This window comes from Onychomys torridus, chromosome 2 (genome assembly GCF_903995425.1).
Source record: "Onychomys torridus chromosome 2, mOncTor1.1, whole genome shotgun sequence".
NCBI lineage: Eukaryota > Metazoa > Chordata > Mammalia > Rodentia > Cricetidae > Onychomys > Onychomys torridus.
This window is the reverse complement of record NC_050444.1, coordinates 4236050-4262342: the sequence shown is the minus strand read 5'-3', so window position 1 is coordinate 4262342 and position 26293 is coordinate 4236050. Positions and strand designations below refer to the sequence as shown.

Below are 26293 nucleotides of genomic sequence, written 5' to 3'. Positions count from 1 at the left end.
GCTTACTTGGCTGCTTCCCGTGGCTCACTCAACCTACTTTCTTATGGAACCCAGGCATGATACCACCCATCTTGGGCTGGGCCCTCCCCCATTGACCACTAATTGAGAAAATGCCTTACAGCTGGATCTCATGGAGACATTTTCTCACTGAAGCTCTTTCCTCTCTGATGACTCTAGCTTGTGTCAAGTTGACACACAAAACCAGCCAGTACATAACAGCTGTTGGTGAGAACAAGAAACGACTGGAGGTGTTGCTCTTGATGGGGCTGTGCTGTTGCACAGATACTCAAGAAGTTAGTTTGGCAGTTTCTCAATATATTAAATGCATATTTACATGTGATTCATTCAATTCCCCATTACTTACCTAGATAGATGAAACCATAAGTGTATGTGGTGATTTTTTTCTAGGATGTTTATAACACATTTCTCCAGACTATTTAAATCTGCAAGCCCTGATGTCCATCCACCTGATGGATGAATGAATAAATTGTTGTACAACTATACTCTAGATCATTGCTTAGCATAGTAGTGGAAATAACTAATAGATCCTTGACATGGTTGAGCCTCATGAACATTAGACTGAGCAAAAGAAGTTGCACATAAAAGAGAAAATTTAACATTATTCCATAAACAAACAAAAATGGTAGAAAAAAACTGAAGCCTGAACTACAAACTGTAAAGCCAGATCAATGGCTGCATGGACTGACACAGGTGTGAACTAAGAAGGTACATAAAATTGTCTTGGATTGATAGACATGTTGACAGCTGATGGAAATGTACATGTCATAACTGGTCAAACTGGGAGCTAGTGAGATTGTTCAGTGGTTAAGAATGCTTGCTGTGGGAGAGCTGTCCATTACTCATCTGTCTTGAGGTGGCCCCTTGCTGAGGCAGGTAGTAGACCTTGCCCTGAGGTCACAGGAGCAGGAGAGTTGTCCTTGGCTCTTATTAGCTGCAGCACTCAGGAGAGTGACCCCTACACCTCACCTGGGCAACACAATAGAGCTGGCCCTGAAGGTGTGGGTATGAGAGAGCTGACCCTGAGGGAGTGAAAACAGCGGAACTGGCCCCGCCCCTTGCTCCTTGCTTCCAGGGCAGTGCTGGAGAGCTCACCGTGGTGCAGAAGAGGGGGGTGGGGCTGGCAGGCTGATCAACTCTGCAACTACCCAGGCCTCAAACAAGACCAATGATTCTTTTTGATAAATGTCTGCATGTAAAAATATATGGATAAAGAGGTTTGCTGCGTGACTCACCGTGTCACACTGCAGCCTCCATAATAAGTTTTTCCCCTCTTTTTATCTTAAATTTTATTTTCTTTTATTTTGGTGTGGGACAGGAGACAGGAGAGTGGTAGTATCTGAAGGCGTGATGTGAAAGACACAAAGAATATATATAAATAAAATAAATAAATAAATAAAGAGAACGCTTGCTGCTCCTACAGCAGACTACAGTTCAGGCCCAGCTACAGATTTTATGCCTTCTTCTGACCTTCAAATGTAATTGCACACGTGTTAACATATGCACAGACAGATACACACACACACACACGCACACACACACACACACACACACACACAAGAATAAAAACTTAAAAATACTACACCAAACTTTAATGTTTGTATACTTTTGTATACTAATCAACTTATTAACAAACTTGAAAAAAATTAATCCCAACAAAAGCTGTTGGGAATTTGACAAATAAATCTTAAAATTTGTATGTAATATAAAAGGACTGAAATGACCCAAATACTTTTGAAAAGAACAATACGGAGGAAATTGCTCTCTGGGTATCAAGAATTACTAGAAAGGGAGCCATGCACAGTAGTTTCACCTTTAACCCCAGCATTTGGCTAACAAAGACAGGTGGATCTCTATGAGCTAGAGGCCAGCCTGGTCTACATAGCAAGTTCCAAGCCAGAAAAAACTAGGATCATGTGATAGTAGTATTACCAGTAGTCCAGGCTGGTCTCTGGGCCAGGTGTTTCCAGTCCAGGTTCTGGGTACCTTATTCAAAGCATGGGGGGGGGGGGAGCTGGGGAGTGCGGCACAGATTTGCTAAGCAGCCAGGGCACTATTCAAAAGCAAAGCAATGGTACACATTAGAAATAAATACACTGCACAGGGTAACAGTGGGCCACATGAGTAAGGATTCTTGGATCTTTCTTTTATGAGATCCAACAGAAGAAGAAATTTGTTTGCAAAGAGCCCTTCTAAGGGCAGCTCTTTATTTTGATTGACATAGTAAATCATATAATCATTTCTCCACATATCTCTTCTCATAATGCCCTTGACATTAATCATATGCATGCCCAATTTTACATAGCCATAAAATGGTATATAGGGGATTTTCCCTAAAAGTTCACTTTGAGGACATAGCTTGCCTTATCATGCCTTCTCTCAAACTCACTCTAGGCCATATCAGCTTATTGCCAGATGTGCTGGGAGTAGGTTTCAATAGAAACTCGCCAAGTCTGATGGTCCTAATGAGGAAGAAAAACTCACTCCATTGTTGTGAGACGACTGTGCTTGCAGCTCTATGCAGGTAGGGACCCTACATTGCTAATAGATTGTGAGTGTGCTGTTCAGAGAAGGGTGTGTGTACATAGCACCTTCACGCAAGGATCTCAGGCTGCCAAGGTCATTGTTGGAAAGAGGGGTATATGCATAGCCCAGGTTGAGTGGAGTCCCAGGGTGTTAAGCTATACCTTATGCTTGCTTGCCTCTGTGGTAGGAACAAAATTAGACAACTGTGTTAATGAAAAATATAGAACTTAAAAGCTATCTACCTACAAAGAAACTTAAGTATGATAAATGGGTGCATTACAGAGCAAAAATGGGGGAAAAAAAATGGTGGACTGTTGGTTTTCCAGTACTGTGAAAAAAAACTAACTATAAGAAGAAACAAAATGCATGTGGCTGATGGTTTCAGTCCATGAACACTGGGTCCTGTTGACTTGGGCCTGTGGCAGGACAAGGCATCACAGGGGAATCCCACTGTGTTGGGGAGACCGTTTATCTCATGGCCGCTGAGTAGCCAAGGAAATAGACATAACCACATATCCCCTTCAAACGTCTTGCGGTTTAGAAGGCAATGAGTGTTCTTTGACCAAGTCCACCTGGAATTTGTTCTTTTATCTCCCAGGATACTTCTAGAGGTTGAGTTTCTGTAGAATGTAAAAAAAAAAACCAAACAGTTGTGACGTTGCATAAGATTGAAGATCAGAGGGGATGTGTTGGAGTGTGAGGGAGACCAGTACACACTGTATACATATGTTAAACCATCAAGGAATTAAAAGATATTCTTTAAATATTTTTATTTTATTTTATACTATGGATTCTGAAGTCTTCTTCCTGGTATTGATCCAGCCCTGCCACTTCCCTACGAGTGAGTCTCTGGAAGACTTTGGTTACCTAGTAAACAAAATTTTCCCTCTTCATTTCAAGGACAAATGATATCATCATCATCATCTTACAAACTCCCAATCCTAAAATATATCTAGAGAGCAGACCCAGGAAATGATGTGTCATGAGTTCCCTGGATCCTCTTTTCATTCCCTCTGTCTCAGATGTTTGTGCAGGAGTCCAACAACATAGAAAATGTTAACAGCACAGAGAAAATAACAAGTGGAACACTGATGTCTCTTCTCACCCACAGACAAACTTTCAGTCAACCACACACAGCAGCACACAAACCTGGCCTAACCCCAACTCAATACAAGGAATACAAGCTCCTCCCATATGAAGGCTGTAACACTTTGGTGGGGTCAAAATGGCTGGTAAGAAGACATGGTTGTCCTCTCCAGCATAACTAGGGTACACCAGTATCTTTGGAGGCAGCATGGGGGGAGGTATTCATCCTGAGCAGTAATGCATCACCCCTCTCTGATGGGGCTGGTGTCAGAAGAAGTCTAGCAGAGAGTTAAGATTTTCACGATTGCCCAGAATAGTAAGACCATCTTCCTCACCACTGAGAGGTCACGGAGACCACAGTGAGTGCCAGAACACCAACCTTCACCAACAGTAAAGGAGTCTCTTCCAAGTAAGTGCCAGGGAAAGACAACTGTAGAACCTGGGCTTACACCTCACCTCGCTCTGACAGGTAAGTACCCTTCTTTTACTCCCTGGAGTCATGTCAGAAAAAACAAGCCAATGATGGAGAGATTTTTCAGCAGTTAAGAGCTCTGGCTGCTCTTGTAGAGGAGCTGGGTTCAATTCTCAGCACCCACACAGCAGTGCACAACTGTCTGTAACTTTAGTTCCATGGTTCCTGACACTCCCACACAGATGTGCATACAAACAAAACACCTCAATGCACATAAAACAAGAATAAATAAATCATTTAAAATTTTTTTAAAAAAAATAAAGAAAAGGCAAACGGAAACAGAAGACCTAAATAAAACCTATAAAAATGTGCAAATTTGATACGCTGTTGACATATCCATGCTCTTGGCTTTTACATGCTCCCCAGGGCATACATTTTAAAGAATAAGATGAACATATACCGTGGGTTATTAAATAGTGCTGAGCACCCTCAAGATTTTCTAGAAATATAATACATATCCTTGGCAAACCAGGTCCAGCCTAACATAAGGCTCAGTGCCTCAAGGCACAGTCATTAATTGACTATCTCTGAAGTTTCTGGTCAGAGTTGGCAGAAACACAACCCCTGTCTAGAGATGAGGCTATGTGGAATTCTTACTGTGGTTGCAGTCTTCTGGAAGTCAAAAAGATTGAAATCAACAGGCAGGAGAAACTCAGAGAGAAAAGTAGAGAAGGCCACCCTCCCTTTCCAAGCGTCTGTGTGGTCTGTACTGTCCCCTTTGCTTTCAAAGATAAATGAAGTGTAACAAACAGCTCAGAAGCAGTGCTACGTTAAGTTTGTCTGAAGGACTGCACTGTGATGGTCAGAGGCTAAGCAAGTGTATGATGCACAAATCCTAAACGGTCTTAATAAACCCGGAGCCAGATATCAGGGTGAAAGCTGTAAGATCAGAGAAGAGCAGCCTCAGCCACCACCTCTTACCTCACCAACTCCTCAGCCTGACAGAGCCTCTGCAAGAGAGCGAATTCCTGTCTCCTCCCTTCTTATAGTCCTTTCTCTGCCCAGCCATATCTCTTCCTGTCTCAACCTTCCTAGTGCTGAGATTAAAGGTTTGTAGCTCCTAAGTACTGGGATTAAAGGTGTGTGCCACCACTGCCTAGTCTCTATGGTTAATCTAATGGCTGCCTTTGCCTTCTGATCTTCAGACAAACTTTATTTGTTAAGAGTACGAACAAAATAATCACCACAAGTATATGTTAGTACAATGTGTAATTTGGAATGTCTTCTGCATTATGTAGTAAACTCTCTTAAATGCTTATTTTTCCCAGGAAGTCAGTTGTTCATTGGAGATACAAGGAAGGTTAGTTGAGCTCTAGTTCTAAGTTTAATGCCTAGGGATCAAACTAAACAAAGAGAAGAAAGAATGCAGCTTAAAAGGCTGTAGAGATAGCTCAGCAGTTATGAGCACTTGCTGTTCTTGCAAAGGACCTGGACTTGGTTCCCAACACCAACCAGCAAGGCCTGTTACTCCAGCTCCAGAGTATCTGGTGCCATCTTCCAGCTTTCTGGAGTACTACATGTATACAATGCACATACAGATACACAGGCGAAACATTCACACACATAAGAAAATGTCTTAAGGAAGAAAAACAACCAAGAATTCAAGACTGAGTGGCAGGGCAGGGAAGGAGCCATCAGGTATGATCTCTCTGGCTCCAGAGTGTTGGCTTCCCTAGGATCACCAGAACACCATGCCAAGTGGCCAGGCCTTGGCCATCCAGCTGCTGAACCATCCAGCTGCTGAGCTAGGAGAAGAAAGCTTTCTTCTAGGTGAGGGTGCTTCAACACAGAGGCTGTGGGCTGCTCACAGTCCAGGTATGGGAGGGAACTACAGTCCATTTCACATTCCAACAAAGTAAAGCTACAGCTGCAGCTTCACACCTATCCCATTAATCAGTAAATGATCTACGCAGCAGCATCAGACAGAACTCTAGCAAAAGTCACATGTGTAGCCCTTATTTCTCCTTCCCAAACTCCTCCAACAACCAACACCTTACCCACAACCATGAGGGGTCCAGCAGGGTGATACCTGCTGTCAGACAGGCACAGCTATCCATCCTCAGTGACTAGAAATAGGGTCCCTGCTTAAGCCATGCAGGAGTAGACAGAAGGGATAAGACTTAAAATAGAGTTGAGATTTTTCTCTAAGTTGATTCTTGGAATTCTTAATTTTCAAAGTAGTTAGATTTTGTAAATGTATAAAATTTTCACTATGCAAGAGAACATAGGGAAAGCCTGCTTGGAGTGAAATAAAACCCTTTCACATCTACTACTTGCTCAGTAAACTGTTCAGTTACTCTAGAGGTTCCTGTTACTTACTTGGGGACAGCCTGGGAGAAGAAACAGCAGCCATGCTCTACTGTGCCGTCCCCTCCAGCAACTCCTCCCTGTAGAAATACCAAGTCCAAGGAACATAGATACAGAGACCTCTAATAGGATTGCCCAGACACTATGCAAACAATGCTCATCCCTGCAGCAGCTCTGCCTGTATATTGCCTGCTTTCTAAAGACAGATGTTCTGAGTGAATAAGGACCTGACCCAAGTCGGCCACCCAAGTGATCTCTCTGGAATGTGAACCCAGAACCATGTTCCCATGGCCAGCTCAAAGAGGCTACTTGCCTAATTCTCTCCCCCAGGAGGTAATTTGTAGCACTCCCCAAGGCACCCAAAGATCTCCTGTCTATTTCTGGTGTTCCTTTGCCCGTTTTCACAAATGAAATTTTCAAACCTTTTCCAGATTTCCTCCCACAATTCACAAATCACATTAATCTGCTTTCAAAACTGCAATAACCTAGGATCCTGATGCAGTAGTTGAGGGGGTACACAGTGAAACAGTTATCCAGGAGTCCCTCATGCTAGCTAAAACAGAGCCTCCTGTCTCCAGAAGAAAGAAGGGTGGATCAGCTAGAGAGGATACTGACCCTACAGGTCAGCCAGAGGAGGGCCCTGTGATCCGAAGGAAGTGGACACGGGGAGTGCCCGGAAGAGATTGTTCATGCTTTCAAGCCCAGCCAAATCTTGTGAGTAACAGAGGGTGTAGGCCTGGCTATAAATACCTGCACCTTAGGCCCCACCCCTGTCCGAGCCCTGATGTTCATCAGACTTGGGCCAACAATTCCACAGCCACTACCACCACGCTGCAGCAGGAAAAGGAACATGCCTCCTCTTGTCCCATTCCTTTAGTGGGGGCTTGCGAACACTGGGCCCGGAGGCCCTGCTGCTCCAGTTATTCCAAGTCGGGCAACTCAGGGAATCTGAGTGGACTCAGTGTGGGTCCTTCAGATCTTTGGTAGGGTGGCGCTGTCTTTGAGTAAAGGGCACTTCTTGCTGGGCCTCCAGAGGAGAATTCTAGGAGACTCCAGCATGCATGCTTCCTTCCCGGTCCAGCTCCCTCCCAAAATCCAGGATAATTCTGGGAAAGCCAGCTCACCTTCAGGACTTTCAATATACCACAGGTCAGATAGTGAGCCTTTTGACACAGGGTGTTGCCCTCGCGCTCCTCGGATAAAGAGCTTGGGTGGAATCAAGGTTTTAGACGGGGGGAGGGGCAAGGTCTGAGCCAGGGGCCTTTAATATGCTAAAGAGAACCACTGAGGCCACTGACTGGGACCTGTTGCCTCAAGGAATCATTAGTGAGCTGATTATAGGAAAAAGGCCTTTCCGTGGTTTGTAAAACCTGGTTCCTAGTGTCCAGGTACAATGAATTCTAGCAGGAAATCCCCAGAAACAACGCATTGCTAATACGGCTCATCTGCAAGTTGGCCATCAACTGCAGAAGCTGATAAGAGTTGATAGGTTATTTAAAAAAAAAAGGGGGGGGGGTGGGGAGGGTGAGAGATGACTCACTCCCTAAGAGCACGTGTTCTTGAGAAGGACCTAGGGTTCTCTTCAATTTGAGTTCTCCTCCAAATGCTGTCTATAATTCCAGTTCCAGGGATCTGATTCCCTCTTCTGACCTCCGTGGACACAAGGCATACACACACATATAGTGCACAGATATGTATAAATGCCGTGACAAGAAAATCCACTCAGAATGTCAAAAGTGGGAAAAAGTAGTAATTCCTAGGTTCATGGGAAGCTCACACATCTGTCTAGACACCTGGGCATGGATTCTTTTCAGGTTAGGATAAAAGATAGGATAAAAAAAATAGATTACAGAAAGCTTGTCAGGGGAGACTCCAGGCTCTCCAACCATGGGTTCTTGGCCATATTTACAGTACCAGCACTTGTTTCCTCCTCTGGTGCAAGCCTTTAACTCAACCAGAAAACAGTTGGTCACCTCCCCATAACATTTGTCCCACTATTGCATGGGTGTATCTTGTAGCATTGGACATGATTGCAATTCACAGGTTTCATAGCTGGATAACACTGTTGATAACCCCCCACATACATTCAACAATCTGCATGGCACCATTGGTACTATGATAGTTAGCCAGCAGGGAGAGTTAGCCGGCTTCCCAGTTAATTTCAACTTGATTTCTCTATTTCCATGACCAAAATGTGTGGTGTCTTCAGCAATTAGGGTTTTATCAAGTTCTTGTTTGCAACTTGAGTGTTAGTTAGTTAGTTAGTTAGTTAGCTAGTTAGTTAGTTATGTTGGTTCTGGACACCCCTGATAAACAATACAGGGGAAGGTATCCTTCAACTGGTACTGAGCTTCTGGGATGAGCACAATCTCCTATGTGAGGTAATCATAACTAAACTCTTATATGAATATATACTTAGGAAAGTTTTAAAATAATAGGTTCCTATGTGCCTTTTCAAACCTCCAGAGGCAAAAAAAAAAAAAAAAAGAAACAAAACTAACAAAAAACCCTTCATTGATGCCATCACTGCACAGCCTCATTGAGAACCACTGGCTGGTAGAAGACAGTGAAGCTCTGCATCTAATTCTAACAAGCTGTGTTACAGGAAGGGCCTGGCTCTAATCTAATGAGAGAGACAAGCAAACAAGAAAGAGGTTCTCGTGACGTTAAACAATAATGCAGTTGATGGTGAGGTCAGTGCAAATACTCCATGGGGTGGGGATGGGACTCCACTCCTCGCCACCCAGTGCCCTGGGCTCTTAGTTCAGTAAGACTTCAGAGAGGTTCAGTGTAGTGGTGCCTGCCTAAAATCCCGCCACTCAGAGCCATGCTGGAAGTGTCAACCTGGACTACAGAGCAAGCTCCAGTCCTGCCGAAGCTGAGCTACACAATGAGAGCTGGTTTGGGGGAGGGGATGTTACAGCAATGGCAGGAATGAAGGAAAGAGAGGGACTGACTTTGGAGAAAAGAAAGGTGACTGCAGAAGATTAGAATGATGAAAGCAGAAAGACATGGCCTATAACCAAGAAATCACTCACCACTGTCTAACTGAAAGGCTTTTTTGTAGTGACTCCTAAGTGTCTGCTCCTGTGCTTGTCATGTTTTAGCCGAGAAGAGGGGCACTCCCTGAAAAGTCCGTGTGCGTCACAGTTCTCAGGCCTTACACCCCTCTGGCCCTCAGTCACGCCTGGGAGAGTTTAGAAGAGTGTCATTTACTCAGTCAGAACGGGCATTGGCAAGTTCTCTGGGACATCTGCACACATGTTCCCATGTGAAACACGCCAGTCTATCCAGAATCCAACACAGCATTGCTACCAGTTTCTCAGACAGTGCACATGCCAATTGCTGGTCCACGTTATCTCATGCAGGTATTTCCAGAGCAGGGAGTAATCACACATCGGCAGCCGGCCTATCTCCTGCTCCTGTGCCATGAATCCTTTTCTTTCCAAGAGGAAACCAACTTGTGGGTTTTTCTGACGGTGCTGGTAGTTTTGCTTGGTTTTATTTTGTTAGAGTCTCACTGGTAGGCCAAGCTGGCCTGGACCCTGGAGATGTTTCTGTCTTGGACGTCCCTAGTGCTAGAACTACTGACCCGTGTCCCACACCTGGAGGGGAGAGGGATGGGAAACCATACATTAACTAGCTAAAGTTGTTCACGGAAGCACTCAGAATTGGGGGTCGTCTCCCATGTGCCTCCTAGATTCTCCCGTGCCCTGTCTTCTCCCACACTGCTGCTTTCCAGCTTCAAATCCCGGTGCCCTGTAGTTTTCTAGTAAACAAAAGGCTGCAGCAGCCGTAGCCCGTCCCACAGTTGTGCCCAGGGATCTTCTGGTCATGCTCCTTCTTTGGTCTGAATTTGGTCACATGCCCATCCTTTAACTTGATAACAACAGTTTAGCATGCAGGTATAATTGAGTAAAGTGATGTTCCCCCATCCTGTGGCTGGGTACCAGACAGAAGTCCTCATGGAAGGAACACAGACTGGGGAGACACCAGCAAATGCCAATATCACATCACTTCTGGGCAACATGAGGTACTCCAACCCCAGTTTCTTTTTATGTTTGTTTGTTTGTATTTTGGTTTTTCAAGACAGGCCTCTCTGTGTACACCCTGGCTGGTGCTGGAACTCACCCAGTTGTAGCATGAATCCTAAAGGTACTTGTTAATAAAATCAAACCTGAGGCCAGTTATTGGGGTGGATGCTGGAAGATCAGAGAAGCAGAATAAGCCACAGCTTCCTCACCTCGCCAGTTCCTCAGCTGGTCTTATTTCCTCAGACTGGAAGCTTCTGAGTCCTCATCCACATGAATTTCAGCTAAACCATGCTGCTCCAAAGCCTGAATGCTTAACCAGCCAAATGCTTCTAGTTTCTGGTCTCCGCGCCTTATATAACCTTTCCCTTTCTGCCTCCACTCCCTGGGATTAAAGGTTCCTTTCTGGGATTAAAGGCGTGTGTCACCATGCCTGGCTGTTTCCAATGTGGCCTTGAACTCACAGAGATCCACCTGGCTCTGCCTCCCAAGTGCTGGGATTAAAGGTGTGCACCACCGCCCAACTTCTGCTATGGCTTACTCTTCCCATTTTCTAGCCACCATTTGTGGCTCTGTAGCTAGTGGCTGTCTGTTCTCTGACCCCAGATAAGTTTATTACCTGCACAATATTTTTGGGGACACAATACCACACCCAGTAGATCAGGCTGGCCTCAAACTCAGAGATCTGCCTGCCTCTGCCTCCTGAGTACTGCGATTACAGGCATGTGCCACTATGCCCAGCTTGTCCCCAATTCTTAATGCTCATTAGGTGAGTGTTAAAATATTGCATTTTGACCATAAACACTCTTTCTGAAAAACCAATGTAGGAATCTATTCACCTACATCTACAACATGGATATGGGGGCAACCACCCAAATCTTTTCAAACCCATAACTGAGTTTTGGCCTGAAAATGTCCAAGAGCATACAAAATATGAAGTAGCACTGTAAGCAGCAAAGTGTGAACTGTAGGATTAGCAGCAAGACTTGAACTAACAGCTATTTTTTAGGGCTGGAGGTGTAGTTTGTGAATAGAATACAGACCTGGCATATGAACGGCTACCACAAGAAAGAAAGAAAGAAAGAAAGAAAGAAAGAAAGAAAGAAAGAAAGAAAGAAAGAAAGAAAGAAAGAAAGAAAGAAAGAAAGATGGAAGGAAGGAAGGAAGGAAGGAAGGAAGGAAGGAAGGAAGGAAGGAGGACTGACCTGTTTAAACTCATCCTGGCTAAGTCCTCCTGCAGTGTTGCTCCCTGGTCTCACAGGCATGCTGAAAGCCCCGCCCTGTCTAGATGGTGTCCCACCTTCTCAAACACCCTCACTCCCCTTATGCTTTGGGTTTAGGCTGGCCAAGAAGTGAGGAGACAGGATTCTCCCACTCCGGGTTTATTTCCTGTACCCATCTTTCTGGGCCATAGTCCACAGTCCGTTCATTCTGTTTCCCAAGGCCACAGCTCCTTTGGCCATGCCCCCTAGCCTACCCTTGGCTTTAGTAACAGCTTCTCTATCCTACCAGTCTGGACTGGTCACTAAGCAGCTGTGAACCTCCAGCCTTGCCAGTTAGCCTGTTAGAGGCTTTCACTGATTTTTTCTTCCAACACCCACTAAATATATCAACTGTTTCCCATGAGGCCCTGACACAGACAAGCTTCAAGTAATTTCTGAAAACTATAAACTGTACATATGTACTGATTTCCGTGTGTGTGTGTGTGTGTGTGTGTGTGTGTGTGTGTGTGTGTACATATGTAAGTTGTGTGGTGTATACATAAGTGTATGTTTTAAGGCCGGAGGTCAACTTCAAGTGTTTCCTTGATAACTCGCCACTTTTTTTTGTGACAGGGTCTCTCACTAAATCCAAAGCGCACTGATTCAGCTATGCTGGTTGGCCAATGAGCTCCAGGGATCCTCTTGTCTCATCCTATAACCCTAGTGCTAGGTTACAGACACCACATCTGCAGCCTGGCTGTTCAGGTGGGTGCTGGGGATCAGAACTCAGGACCTCACGGATAAGCCATCTCCCCAGCCCCTACACAGAAGACTTTTTTTTTTCTTTTTCAGATGAGGGTCTCACTATGTAGCCTTGGCTAGCCTGGAACTTGCTATGTAGACAAGACTGGCCTGTAACTAACAAAGATCTACGTGACTTTCCTCAAACATTGTCCTTACTGGTTGTTTCCTCTGAGAAGGATAGACGCTTTCCATATTCTGACAGTAGCAATAATAATACACAGTAAACAAGCAGTGTAACTCAGAGGACTGAGCAGAGGAGCTTCTCCCAGCCTAGCTATCCCAACAGGAAAACTCTTGGGCAGCAGGTCATGTTGGGTCGAGAGCTGGGCATGCTGTTGTTGCTACTGCAGCGGCTGTGCTGAACTGAGGAGAATTCCAATGACGATGATGCCTTTGTAGCTGCATCTGGAAGCCACATTCCCAGCAGGCAAACCCACCACACCATATACAGGTCCTGGGCGCTTGGGGACGGTTAGCGGTCTGGCCCTGAAGATCAGGCGGGCTTTTGGTACCAGCCCATCTTGTAGCATTACAAGTCCATTTCCCCAGGAGCTAGGCTCCAGGCCATCCCGAGGGTGTGCGTTCTAGAGCTAGCAGAGAGTACCAGCTTAGATAGGCATGTTCAGCCCCCAGGCGGTTTGTGGTAGTGTGGAGGCAGCAGCGGGGGTAGTCTGGCTTAGCGAAGGGCTGGCCTAAACCGTTCAGGGTCTCCAGGTCCTGGCGACAGGGGAGAGAGTCCTAATCGCTGATTTGGCCCCACCGTAACCCACCCACCCCCCGCCGCCAAGTGCCCCCCTCCGTCTACGATGCAGCCCCTGCTCATATGCCTGCCTCGCTGGACACTGAATCTTGTCCCAACAGGAGGGTGCAGGCGTCTAAGAGAGGCTCCTGCCACACATCATCACAAAAATGAAGACAGATACGAGATAAGTTAACATTAATAACCACCATCACAGATCGATATCAGAAACTTCATGGACTTATGATGGTTGAGGCAGAAGTCACTGACCGTACTGAATCAGCTGGGACACGTCCCAGCCTTCTGATATTATGGTCCTGGAAATGCCAGAAAGACACCCTGGCTGGACAATGAGTTGGGTAAGCAACTGAAGATAGTGTCCACCTTAGACCTCCACACCCGCAGCTGGCACAATTTGTCAGAAAACACCAAAGACATCCTTCGCTTTAAGAGTTTGCACTGGAAGGGCACACAATTTTCATCCCTTATCTCTTCTAATGAAATGTGCTTCCCAGAGTCCTCTGCAAGCAACACCGTTTTTGCAAAGTTACTGGGGAACTCTGGAACTTGAGTGAAAAAGTGTAGGTCTATTTTGTAGGAACCCACAGATGCCAGCAGATAGCACTAACTGGAAAAGCGAGCCTTGGATTAGAAGGGAAATGCGATCCTGTACATCTCCGTGACTGTGGATACAGAGAAAAATGTGCCAGGGAACACCGGCAGATACAGTGATAGACAAGTTACTTCCAGGGCACTAATGACTGTTTTCCTGTGCTGTTTAAATTGTTTTGGTGAAAAACATACTATGCAAAAGAGCAATGACCTTACATTTGTGTGATGAAATTAAGCCTGGCTGTTTCATTCTTTTTCTTTACAAACGTTTTTCCATCCCTTATTATCAAGGGTTTTGGAAACTTGAACTGTTCACAAATAGAAGCCACTTTCTCTAAAGTTTTCTAACACAAACTAGCAACACCAGCCCTCCAAACCTCCAGGCTGCAGGGTGCTAGCTTGATGTTCTAATGCTCTCAGCTGTTTTCTGAGCTGTGTTTATGAACACCTGTCTGGAGACATTGATCACCAGCTGTTTTCTGTCCACTCCCCAACTCATGATTCCTCACTCGGAAAACGAAGAAGGAATGCGTCCCTGAACGGCTAAGTAAAACGAAAACTTAGAAACAAGGTCATTCTGTTTTATTTGGAGAACCCGCCTCATTAAAAGGTGCCCGAAAACATTTCCCACGACCAACAACACCTGGCTGTCCTTGATAAGAGTTGGTCATTTGGTCCCGACTCTTCTAGTTTCCTCTCCTGCCCCCACGACTCTAAATTGAATCCCCATTCTCTCAAAGGTAAAACAGCCTCACAAACGAGTTCCCACTAGTGTAGACTTTAGGAGGACTCACAATCTCTCCTCCATATCCCCACTGTTCCCATGTTCCAGGCCATTCACAACGCCTCCTCCCGTTCTGCTCTTCATAAGGTCTCTGCCAGACTCAGGCCACTTGGCTTTAGCCACGCCTTGATGCCTCGAAACCGTTAAGTCCAGGGATGCTACAGGAAACCTGAGCAACTGGTCTCTGCCGTACACTTCATTAATTTTGGGGTCCTAAAGCGGCTCCCTGACACAACCCAAGGGCTGAAGGCCCGCCAGGCCATCCCCACGCAGCTTCTTGGTGGCTTGTTCTGATTACTGCTAGCTGTTTTCATCCCTCCTGGCCTAGGGCTCTGCAGCAAGTACACACCCATTCACTCGCGTCAAGAAAAAGAATGGGTAATGAATGAGTCAGACTCTCGTCTGAACCGGCCACCTACTGAGTTCACTAAAGAGGAGTTTTGAGCAGGCATTATCACAAGCATCCCGGTAAACCTGCCCTGAAGAGGGGGGTTGTAAGTACAGAGCCAGCCTGGGCTACACATACAAAGTAAGTCACCTCTCTTCACACACACACACACACACACACGCACGCACGCACGCACGCACACACACACGCACGCACACACACACACACAAAGAGAAGTGGGGGAGGGAGGGTAGGTGGGACGAAGGAAGGGAGGGAGGGAGAAATTTAGATAAAAAGATTTCCTCCTGCTAGCAGGAAAGTCAGTCCGAGAAGTCACTTCGGGACCTTCCAAGCCTGCGCTCAGCCAGCAGGTTTCTGAACTGGCACAACCGCGATTCTGGGTGGGCCAAATTCGCCGGCCCTAGCTCAGAAGACCGCACCGCACCACGCGGTAAAGCCGAGCAGGAAATGTCTGGAGCGCGAGCCGGGCTGTACTCCTCCGCCCACAGTCCTCACTTGTGCCTCCACTATCAGATCTTTGCTCTTTGACCTTCTTAGTTAATGTCATCCCAGAGATTTGTTTAAATGTCCTCTGATTAACCGCTACCTGAGTGTGGACTCCAGGAGAGGGGAGCCGGCACCCCTAGGGTGTGCTGTGACAGCCTGCACTGGGCCCCAGTGCGCACCACATGTAGAAAGGTGCTGGGGCCGCCACCAGCGAACCTGTGTTTGGTCCTTTCCACGTGAGACTGTATTTCTTTCTTTGTGTAACGCTTTCAGCAAACACGGTTCCTACTTGAGTGTAAGGACAGTGAGCAAAGCTACAACTCCTTACGAAGATGAGACTCTTGATTTTCTGGGAAATGCTGTAAAAAGTAAATGTGTTTATTATTATTAAAAGGATAAACCAATATTTCGCGTGCTGTACATACCATACCCCTTCCAGAAAAAAAAAATTACACTGTAAAATCCGACTTCGCAGAAAAGCCGCTTGGGGGAGGGGCATCACCCTAGCTTTCCCGAGTAGGGAGCCAAGACCCTACTTTTGCTAAGGAGCGAATGGATGGAGATGTGTGATGCTAGGGCTTAAGAGACAATGGCAATCCACGGAAATTTTAGACGGACATGGAGATACATTCGCAGGACGGAGGTGAATAGAGAATGTTTAGTTATCACAGCAGGAAGTAAATACAACCAACAAACCTAAATTAGACTACTAAATAACCAGATGAACAGAATAATATAAGTAATGTCTAGCAGAAATAAAAAAAAAAACCTAAGTATTGGTTGTGACATTGTAAGATAAGATGACTCTGGAGAGAGAACTCTCTACACCCAGCCTTATCTAATGTAACTTGTGTTTTTGCAAGCATGTTCGTCATTTGAAGTTTTAATTACTTTATTAAGTACATAAAGCCCACAATCTCTTTATTGTCACCAAAAGCCCCAATTTTTATTTTCTAAAACTCTATCTTGTAATCTAAGTATGTTTAGTTGACCATTCTGGTGTGTGAGCTTCTGGCAACTGGTGTGTGTGTGTGTGTGTGTGTGTGTGTGTGTGTGTGTGTGTGTGTGTCTGACACTTACTTGCCAACTGTGCATGCATCTGGTATTTACCTGCTCTGTGTGCATGCATCTGGCACCTACTTACTGCGTGTGCATGCATCTGGCACCTGCACTCTCTATTGCTTGCAAGCAACTAATTTTTTAATTTTTTAGAATGCAGCAGAATCCTCCCTTTTTGTGTGGAGTCTCTGGGTTTTCAGTCCCATTCATTGGGCTTTGGGAAAATGGCCTTTGGAAACTGAGTGATTTAGAAGCCTGGTATTGGGTTGCCAGGTTGCTCCCTTACAGGAACTGGGAGGGGAGGTTCTCAATCTGCTTCTCTATTTCACTGCTCACTGGCCCTCAAACATTTCTGCCTGTTCAGTCCTTAGAAAGTAAAAGTCTTGATGCTACTGTTGAGGACTTTGGGAAAGGAGTCTGTTTTGGTGGGTGAGTGGAAAAATGACTATTCCTAGTCTAGATCATGCAGTGGGAGTGTCTCCATCGATCCTTTTAAAAATGCCTTGAGATTTTTCATGAAAAGTGGGGGTATAGTATCGGTATTGAGGCAGTCTATACATTTAACCTAAATGAAAATGATTTATATTCTATAATCAAAGACATTGAGCAGTCCAAAGCTCAGAACAAAACAAGGATGATCCTGTGGCTACAGTATGTACAAGACTCATAGAGTCAGAGAAGGTAGACTCTGATGTCTTTCTTTTTTGCAACGGAATATTTAAATTAAGTTTGAGCCCAAGTCCTCAGGGATACATAGAGGTACACCAAGTTCAAACGATGAGTCAGGGAACCAAGGAGCACCTTCTGAGACACCCATAAATTCCTGTCTGTACAATCTCCTAGGATCCCTGATCAGATCTGGTAAGACTTCTATTGTTAGCCATAAAGTTTTGGTCATTCTCCCTATTTGTTTGGTTGGTTTTTGGTTTTTGATTTTTCAAGGTAAGGTTTCTTTGAGTAGACCAGGCTAGCCTTGAACTCAGGCCAGGCTTTGCCTCCTGGGATTAAAGGCCTGTTCCACCATACCTGCCTCTCCTTGTTTTGTTTGTTTGTTTTAAATAAGAGACAAGATGAGAACTCAGAAAAAGTCAGTGACTACCCCAAACCTACAAAACTATGCTCCTGAGCCAGGTAAACTAAACCTCTGACAGAAGATGCAGAGATTTTTTTCTTGCTGGGAACCCTCCCAGTTTTCTTTAACTCAGCCATCCTCAGCGGCTCTTAGCTCCAGTAGCTTATTGTCTAATGTTTAACTTTTATTTCCCAACATATTATATAAGGGAAAGGGTTATAGCCACCAGTGCCTCAAGTAGAAAAGACAGGCAAAGCAAGACTTCTTGAATTCTCTGAGATGCCCCAAAAGAACACCAAGCTTCCTGTGCATTCAGCAGGAGCCAGGGCAGGAATACAAAGAGCACAATTCAGTCGGCCTCCCTTCTCACGTCAACAAGAGGAGTCTGACAGGCACACATGCCACAATTGTTCCTCTAACAAGTTGTCAGGTTTATACTGCCCACTGAGTGGGAAACGACATCCACTAGTGTGCTTTTCTCGGGATTTCTCCAGTGCTTTGCAAGGCAACTGAGTAATAACGACCTCACTGCCATCCTGCTGGCTTTCTGTGACTCTTCATGCAGACCCGCACCTTCAGTAGCATCGATTTGGTGAATATTTCATCTGAAATAATTTTGGTAAAATGTTTAATAAGACATTAGTTAAAGTAGAAACAAAATCTTCAAAGGAAGTTTCTTTTTCTTGGGGGGGGGGGGGGGTGTTGAGACAAGGTTTCTCTGTGCAACAGCCCTAGCTGTCCCAAAGATAGCCTCTTAAGCAAAAATAATTTAATTTTGTTTTATTTTTACAATTATTTATTATTCTCTCTCTCTCTCTCACTCAATCTCTCTGGTGTGTGTGTGTGTGTGTGTGTGTGTGTGTGTGTGTGTGTGCCACAAAGTGTCTATGGAGATCAAAGAACAAACCGCAGGAGTCAGCTCTCTCCTTCCACCATGTGGGTTGCAGAGACTGAGCTCGGGTTGTCAGAATTGGAGGCAAGAACCATCACCTATTGAACCATTTTAATGGCCCAAGAATAAATTTTTATTCTTGTATTCAATCAAATTGTTTTTGCTTGGAGCTACTAAGAAGTCTGTACAATAAAGAGTACTATTATTAATCACATTATGTTTGGATCTACTATATACTAAATATTTGCACATGATCATTTTTAATATTCTTAATGAAATTAGAAGGTTTAGTGTTGGAGATGCTGAATCTATGTATGAGACACCATATAGTTTGAAATCAAAGCTGCTTGGTTGTTCAGGAGAAAAGGGCACACAGCAACCTCCTTATTTAGAAGAGCAGGAAAAAATACAGCTAGACCTCAGGCCAGAGAGCTAATGAAATACTGAGTGGGTCACAGGCTCATTACGTGGGAGGAACCCATCCCTCATCCTTCTCCAAGCCAGGATATTCAAGCCGGTTTTTCTTCAGAGGAATCTTTTGGACCCAGAAGGAAGCACCTTGTAAGCAGGAAGAATAAATTTGTGCTGAAATAATGGTTGTGAAATACCTCCCCCTGTCAAAACAAATCAGCAGAACGTTGTGTGTTGGGGGGGTGAGGGGGTGGGGCTGAATGTGACAGACACAATTCTGAGTATTTAAAACAAAATGAAACATGTAAAAACTTGTGATTAAGTAAATACATTTGGTTCCTAGCTCACCGTTCCACTTTCCCTGAATGCCTTTGTTTGTATGTACTTTTCCCACCACAGACTCAGACCACGTGGGTGTGGTTTGCAGAGTGAGATGAAGGTGAGTGAGATAACTTCATTGTGATATCATCTCTTAGCCACTTGTGCAGCCAATCTACAAATTTACTTCATGTTTAGCACCTGTAGCTTTAAAAAGATTACTCTGGGTCCTCACAGGAAAACAGCTTTATCACTACTGTTTTCAGAGGTGTGTAGATGGCATATCAGTCTGAAGTCTGGATATATCTGGACAGAAAGAGGATGGATTCTCACCTCAGGACACTTCTAAAGAACGTAAAAATAGAGATGAGGAAAAAACAATTTACCCAAAATGAATTTATTTCAAAGATAAGCAATAAAAGTTGAAATAAATTGTATATACTTTTTAATAAAAATGATTAGCTAGGGTCTGGAGTCTGTCCCATTGGCAGAACAGTTCGGCATGTGGCAGGCTGAGTTCCACTTCCATGACTGATCACTGGCCGGGTGCCTGGGCCCCTTCATCTGAATGTAGCAATCTACAAATGTGAGGATGTCACAATTAAGTTTTCAACTTTTCCTCACATTTTACACCCTATTTGTGCTGGCTAGTTTTATGTCAACTTAACACCAGCTAAAGTTATCAGAGAGGAGAAAGCTTCAACTGAGACAATGTCTCCATGAGATCAGGATGTAGGCAAGCCCCTAGAGCATTTTTAAAATTTGTTATTGTTGTGGGAAGGTCCAGCCCATTGTGGGTGGGGTCACCCTGTCCTCATAGAAATCAGGCTGAGTGAGAAAGACGGGGAGCAAGCTAAGCAGCACCCTTCTTTGACCTCTGCATCAGCTTCTGCTTCCAGGTTCCTGCCCTGTTTGAGTCCCTTTGATGATGGACAGTGATGTGGAAGTTTAAACCAAATAAACGCTTTCCTCCCCAACTTGCTTTTTGCCATGCATCTCATCACAGCAAAGTAACCCTAAGACACTCTCCTTCATTTTAATGATGATGTCTCTGATGAGCCCCAAAGCCTTTTCCTGATTTTGCCACCAACGCCTCTATTCCTTTAATTAAAAACATGGATTTAAGGACAACAGATGTTGCAAAAGTCTGTTTAAAAAAAAAAAAAAAAAAAGCATTTCCCATTTGTAGCATGCCTGGACTTTTCTGCTTGATTTTTATTTGTTGTTGCAATTGTTTTGTTCAGTGATGTGGATCAAATCCATCTTGTGCATGGCAAGCGCTCTGACACTGAGCTGTAGTCCTAGCTTCCTTCTTCTGGGTATTTGCCTCTTCAGTCTCTTCCAGTCAGGTGGAAATGAGCTGGAGAAGCCCCAAGGCCTGTCCTTTCTGTCTCTTTGTGGTCCTCATGTTGGTGAAGTGGTAATTAGGCTTTTTACACAATTGTCCAGGAATTCCAGGAACACATGAGACATCTGAAAAGCTTCCTACATGTCAGTCCTGGGACTGACACAGTCTCACTTCTATTGCCCTTTAGTAAGTTAGAGCAGCAAATCCCACTCCAATAAAGCGTGGACAGGAATATTGCACAAGCATAAATGACCTGTGCAGGCATTTGGGACCAATCATGGAACTTAGCAATCACCATCACAGAGTCACCAAGAAAAGTTCACATCTTCATCTTGCACATACATTATAGTTTTCTTTTAAACACAAGAGAATAATATCCATTTCTCTTTCCTTGAATCATGTCATGAGAAAGAACTCCTCATAGAAACAGTTCTTTATTTTCAAATATATGAAGCCTGTCATTTGTTTTGGATGCTTGAGATGTCTGTGTTGTTAGCTGGTCAACACCAAGGCTTCTGTAACCCTTGGATGCTGGCAAAGAGTCACATGCTACCAGAATTATACCCAAGTACTAGGGGGAAGTGCTTTGTGTCCATGTTACTAGGAAGGAATTCCTGTTTTTTTCTCAGCCAGTCATCTTAAGATTAATCCAAATTTGCAAATGCCTAAGGCTGGTTAGAACCCCAAAGGAAAGCTGCCCTGGCTGCTCACCTCTGTTTTAAAGAGTCTTGACAGGGGAGGAGGATCCTTTATGTGTGTGCTTCCTACATGAAAGAGTGAAAGGAGGATGAGACCACTGTCAGTGGTACAGCAATCGTTAGCAGAATCTTTGTTAACTTTACCTGAGTGCTTGAGGAAAGGAAAGGAACTGGCCTGAAGTCTCTGTGAAGTCTCTGCCCACAAGGGTTGTCTATGAGGGTGAAGGGACCTCCATCCAGATAACAACATTGCCTTAATCATTTGTGCTGCCGTGGTTAAAAGTGTAACTTAACCAGCTTTTGGACTTTGCCCTAAGCACTCTATCTCCTTTCTCCCTTCCCTGTTCCCTACTCACCTTCTCTATTCTGTTAAGAGATAGCAGCCAAGCTTTCAGCACTGTTTCTTTAGACTCAGGCACTAAACTGTCTAGAGAAATCTGAACTGGCCATGTGACCTTGAAAGTGAGCCTGGGCAACCCCTCTGCTTATTACATAGTCTACTGAAAACTCCTGGGAAATCCTGCAAATGACCTTAGGCTAGAAGCAGAGCAACCTCTCTGGGACCACAGAAAGAAACAATATAGGACAGGGAAGAGCACTGAATGAGAAATCAGCCTCGAAGCCAAACATAGTGCACACACCTTTAGTCACAGCACTTGGGAGGCAGAGGCAGTCTACATAGTGAGTTCCAGGACAGTGGGAGCTACATATTAAGACTCTGTATTAAAAAAAAAAAAAAATCAGCGTGGGGAATGCAGCTTGGTTGTAGGGCTCTTGCCTAACAGGCACAAGACTCTGGCTTCCATTCCTAATGGCAGGGACTAAGAGGGAGAAAGGAAAAGAAAATAGGTTAGATAACCACCCTGAGGTGAACTTTAAATTTCTAAGTAGAAATTCTTTAATGATTATAGTTACTTCTACTCTGTCCAACAAAATAGGCACAAACTTGTCACTGGAATTTTCTACCCTTCCGTGCCTGGTAATCAGGAACCTCCTTTAAAAATGTACATTGCCATTTCCAAGAGAACCAAGTCAAATCCATCAGCTTAGAGCTCTCCACCATATACTTTACGTGCTGACCAGAATGTTAATTCCAGTGCCCAGCCATGCCCCCTACACAAAGGGACTGTGAATACATTAAGAGCTGGTAATGGGGCTGGGCTGCAGCTCCGTGGTGGTAGTGGTAGAGGGTGCTTTTACCTGCTTGGTCAGAGGCCATGGCCTCAGTCCCTAGTATGTAGGGTGGAGGAGAGATCCACTTTGCCAAAACCTTTGTAAACGTGGCAGCAATGTGTTGTTTTTTTTTTTTAATCACTTGAAAAATGAGAGAATATTGCCCAACTGGCTTGCTCAGGCAGATTGTGCAGAAGGACACTGAGGAAACACCTGGTATAGGAAATGCCCACTGTAGCCATCAGTTCCCATGGTCTCAGTTTGTAATTCAGCAAGCAGCACAGATTTGCAGGGGCTAATGGTTGAAGCCTTGTACCTATTTCTTCACAATGGAGTGTGAAGGAGATATACGGGGCCTGGTTTATTTCTTCACATGTGTAAAGCACACCACACACAAATAACTCCTGAGAATCCTGAATTTGAAACTGAAAAATGTTGGAATGCAATCATCCACATTTGTTAGCTATAGTAAAATACACTGTTGAAATATAGACTGAAGATCACCAACAGTCACAAAACAAATTTTATTTTGATTAGTTCCTGTGACTCTCAAAAATGTGGGGATTAAAGGCAAATTTTGTGAAAGGAGGGACCAAGACTTTTGGAAGAAAAGAGAAGCGACAAACATATATATCTGAAAAGCCCCTTTAGGCAGGTCTCAAGACTATGACTAAAAAAAAAAAAACCAGAATTTTTGGACAACCTCATACTAAAGTGTACAGAATTATAAACATTTACAATATTATTTTTAGAAATCATTATCATTTGGAGTGTACAAAGCAAGATAATTCTGTGAGAAATCTTTTCGTAGTTGAACAATTATATCACATCTGAACATTTCAACTGTATATTTAGGGTTTATTGAAAGTATTTAGGTGTACCATTGTAAGAAAATGAAAATTTTACAATTAGCTATACACTTCTAATTGTAGAATTTCACTGTATCTTTAAATTAATTTTCTATAAAACCAATGTGATAGACTGAGTTTAAAAAGATTCTAGATTTTAATTTTCTTAAGATTGAACAAAACAGGAAGGACAAAAATTCTTTGCATCAAAACATTTTCGAAGATTGAAAAAATACGAAGAACAAAATTTCTTTGGATCAAAAACACTTCCGAGAAATGGAATAAGTTGGGTGAAATATTAAGAAACTGGTTGAAACTGGACCAGTGGTGTCGGGGAACAAGTCCCTCAATACATTTAAAAAAAAAATCTCATATAGCCCCTCAACTGTTCAAGTGGCAGACAAAATAAATTACCATAAATTATATGCCAAGGCAACTTAAAAACAAAACAGCTTGACGCTAAGGATTTCCTTAGCGCTTCCAGGAAGTGTGTAACACTGCTTCTGACCCGCAGGTCGGGTCGGCAACCGTCAAATGTCAGGGTAGTTGCAGTAGTAGACAGCAGAGCTAGCGTCGGACACTACGGAGGAAATGGCTCCGTGGCTGTCCGAGAGGTTCACACTGCAGTCGTGTCCCTGGTAGGGAAGACCCATCTCGGGCTTATACACAAAGTGCAGATACTGTTCGAATTCCGTGCGGTCCACCTCCCCTAGGAGCTCGGTGGTCTGGTTGGGGTCCGTGCCATCCCGGCAGGGCAGAGCCTCAGGAGGGGGCGAAGGCTGCCCCGGGCCGTGCGCCGGGTGCTGCGGCGGCGGCTGCGGAGGTGCTTGGGTTTGCAGCTGCTGCTGGGGCTGCGCGTGGAAACCGCGCCCCGCGCTTGCCGCGGGGGAGCCCATGGCGCCGTAATACAGGTGCAGGGCGCTGGGGGGCGCCAGGATCCCCGGCATCGCAGGGCCGGAGGGTTCTGGCCCCCCTCGCATGGGGCCAGCGGGCGGCTCAGCCGGCACCGTGTAGTCCGAGACCTGCGCGTAAGTGTAAGCGCTGGCAGCCGGGCAGTCTCCCGGCAGCGGGGCAGCGAAGAAGGCCGGGTCCTGCTCCACGCCATCCAGCGGAGATGTGTCCGGAGTGGGCAGAGTGTAGCCGTCCAGCGCGGGGGCGCCTAGGCCCTGGCAGTCGCGGTAGTGGGCGCCCATGTGCGGGGGCAGCAGCGGCTGGCCGGCTGCAAACCCCGGCTCCGAAAAAGGCAGGCCCAGGCCGTCCATGGCCACGCGACCGCCCTCGGGGCCCAGCGCGCCGGCCTGAGGCTCGGCCAGGGCGTGCAGGAAGCCTCCCTCCACCCGCTTCATGCGCTTCACCTGCTTGCGCCGCCGCGGCCGGTACTTGTAATTGGGGTGATCCTGCATGTGCTGCACGCGCAGCCGCTCTGCCTCTTCCACGAAGGGCCGCTTCTCCGCCAACGTCAATGCCTTCCAGGACTTGCCTGCAGGGAAAGTGGAGTTACCCGCCTGAGTCCCAGCACCCAGTCACCTCTCTCCTGCAACCTTCAACTGGGCGAGCCCACCAGAAGCAGAGTCGAATTAGGATGAAAATCTCGAGATGAAAGTCTCGGGTCCCCTTAAAGGCCTCCTAGAAGAGGCTTTCTCCCTTACTTATCTCCCCTTAGTTCGAAAAACTGGCAAAGTCCCCTGGGCTGTGAAGGGGTCGGACCAGACGTGTCCGAGTCGCCTCTCTGAAGCGCTGAGAAACCCTTGTATTTGCTCATGGGCCCCAAGACCAAAGCCAAATGGTGCTTTGGTGAGACTGGGAGCTGAAGGGACAGAGTCTACAGCACACCGGTTCCGTCGGGCGCAAGACTCGGAAAAAACACCTTTTGGCTTGAGGAAGTGGCTCCCAGATTCGCTGGAGCGCGAGGGGGTGGCCTGGATCCCACCCCCTCTCCGACTCACCTAGCATCTTGCTCAGCTCTGCGTTGTGCAGATCCGGGTTCTGCTGTGCCAGCCGCTTGCGCTCGTCTTTGGCCCACACCATAAAGGCGTTCATCGGCCGCCGGATGCGAGACTCAGCCTTGGCTCTACTCGAGGTCCCGGCTGGCGCCCCGCTACTCGCCACCACTTCGCCTTTCACCTTTACGTCCCCGAGGGGACTCAGGGACTCAGCCCAGGGGCAGGGGCCCAACCCGGCCATCACCGCGGGCAGCGCGCTCCGGGGCTGGCTCTGGTCGTCACTGGCGTATCCCGCATCCGGGCTGCTCATGGCGCTCCAGACCGACCCCGCGCTCCGCTACCTGCCACCGGACACGCCGCTTCCCCCGACTTCGAGACAGGAATGGGGAGCTAGCCTAGAGATGCCCAGAGGGACACGCTAAATCCGCGCCGGCTCGAACGTCCCGCTGCTCTCCGGGATATACCTAACTTACCGGTGACACTGAGGGTGTCCCCAAGCCGCCGGCCCTTTTCTTTATAGATGCGGCCAATGGCGCGGCGGGGGCGGGCCGGACCCTAGTCCTTAGGCCCCCGCCCAGCCGGTGGTCCGAGTCCCAAGTCCCTGTTCAACCCCGCACCCGCCCTTTTCCCCTCCCCCGAAGGAGCACTGGGACTACACCTGCCAGGGGGAGAAACTGGCTGGAGCCAGGCTCTGGCGCCAAGTCCTCTCCGTCTTGGGAAATAGGACTGCTGAAATTCAGCTGTCTAGGGGTGCTCACTGTACCGGAATATTGAAGCATTAGCCACAAGGAGTTCACATTAACGTACTAGGTATCCATTCCAAATAAAAATAAAAAATTACCGGAGGCAATTACCTTCATATGGTTTTTCAGGGGGAAAAAATACTGTTGTTCTCCCAAGAACTCATCATGCTTACATTATATTAAAAATGTCAAAGGTAAATTGTATTTTTTTAAAACCAAAGTTTAATATAAAATGTACATCACCGATATTTCACTACTCAATGAATTAAAAGTTCAAGTCTGTATTAAATATAAAATACATATAACAAAAAC

General features: G+C 45.7%; 1 protein-coding gene across 1 annotated transcript; it reads right to left on the bottom strand.

Moving 5' to 3' along the window:
• Positions 1-23436: 23436 nt before the first annotated feature.
• On the bottom strand, positions 23437-25839 carry Sox17 (SRY-box transcription factor 17). Its single transcript, XM_036178687.1, has 2 exons — positions 25242-25839; positions 23437-24775 (listed from the first exon to the last, which is right to left on the bottom strand). Exons 1-2 carry the CDS (start codon positions 25546-25548, stop codon positions 23826-23828), a joined length of 1257 nt encoding a protein of 418 aa, XP_036034580.1. The 5' UTR covers positions 25549-25839; the 3' UTR covers positions 23437-23825.
• Positions 25840-26293: the final 454 nt, after the last annotated feature.

Coding starts and splice junctions, on each gene's coding strand:
- Sox17 (XM_036178687.1), bottom strand. CDS start 25,548: ATGAGCAGCCCGGATGCGGGATACGCCAGTGACGACCAGAGCCAGCCC. Junction 24,776..25,241: donor AGAGCTGAGCAAGATGCTAG/GTGAGTCGGAGA, acceptor CTTTCCCTGCAG/GCAAGTCCTGGAAGGCATTG.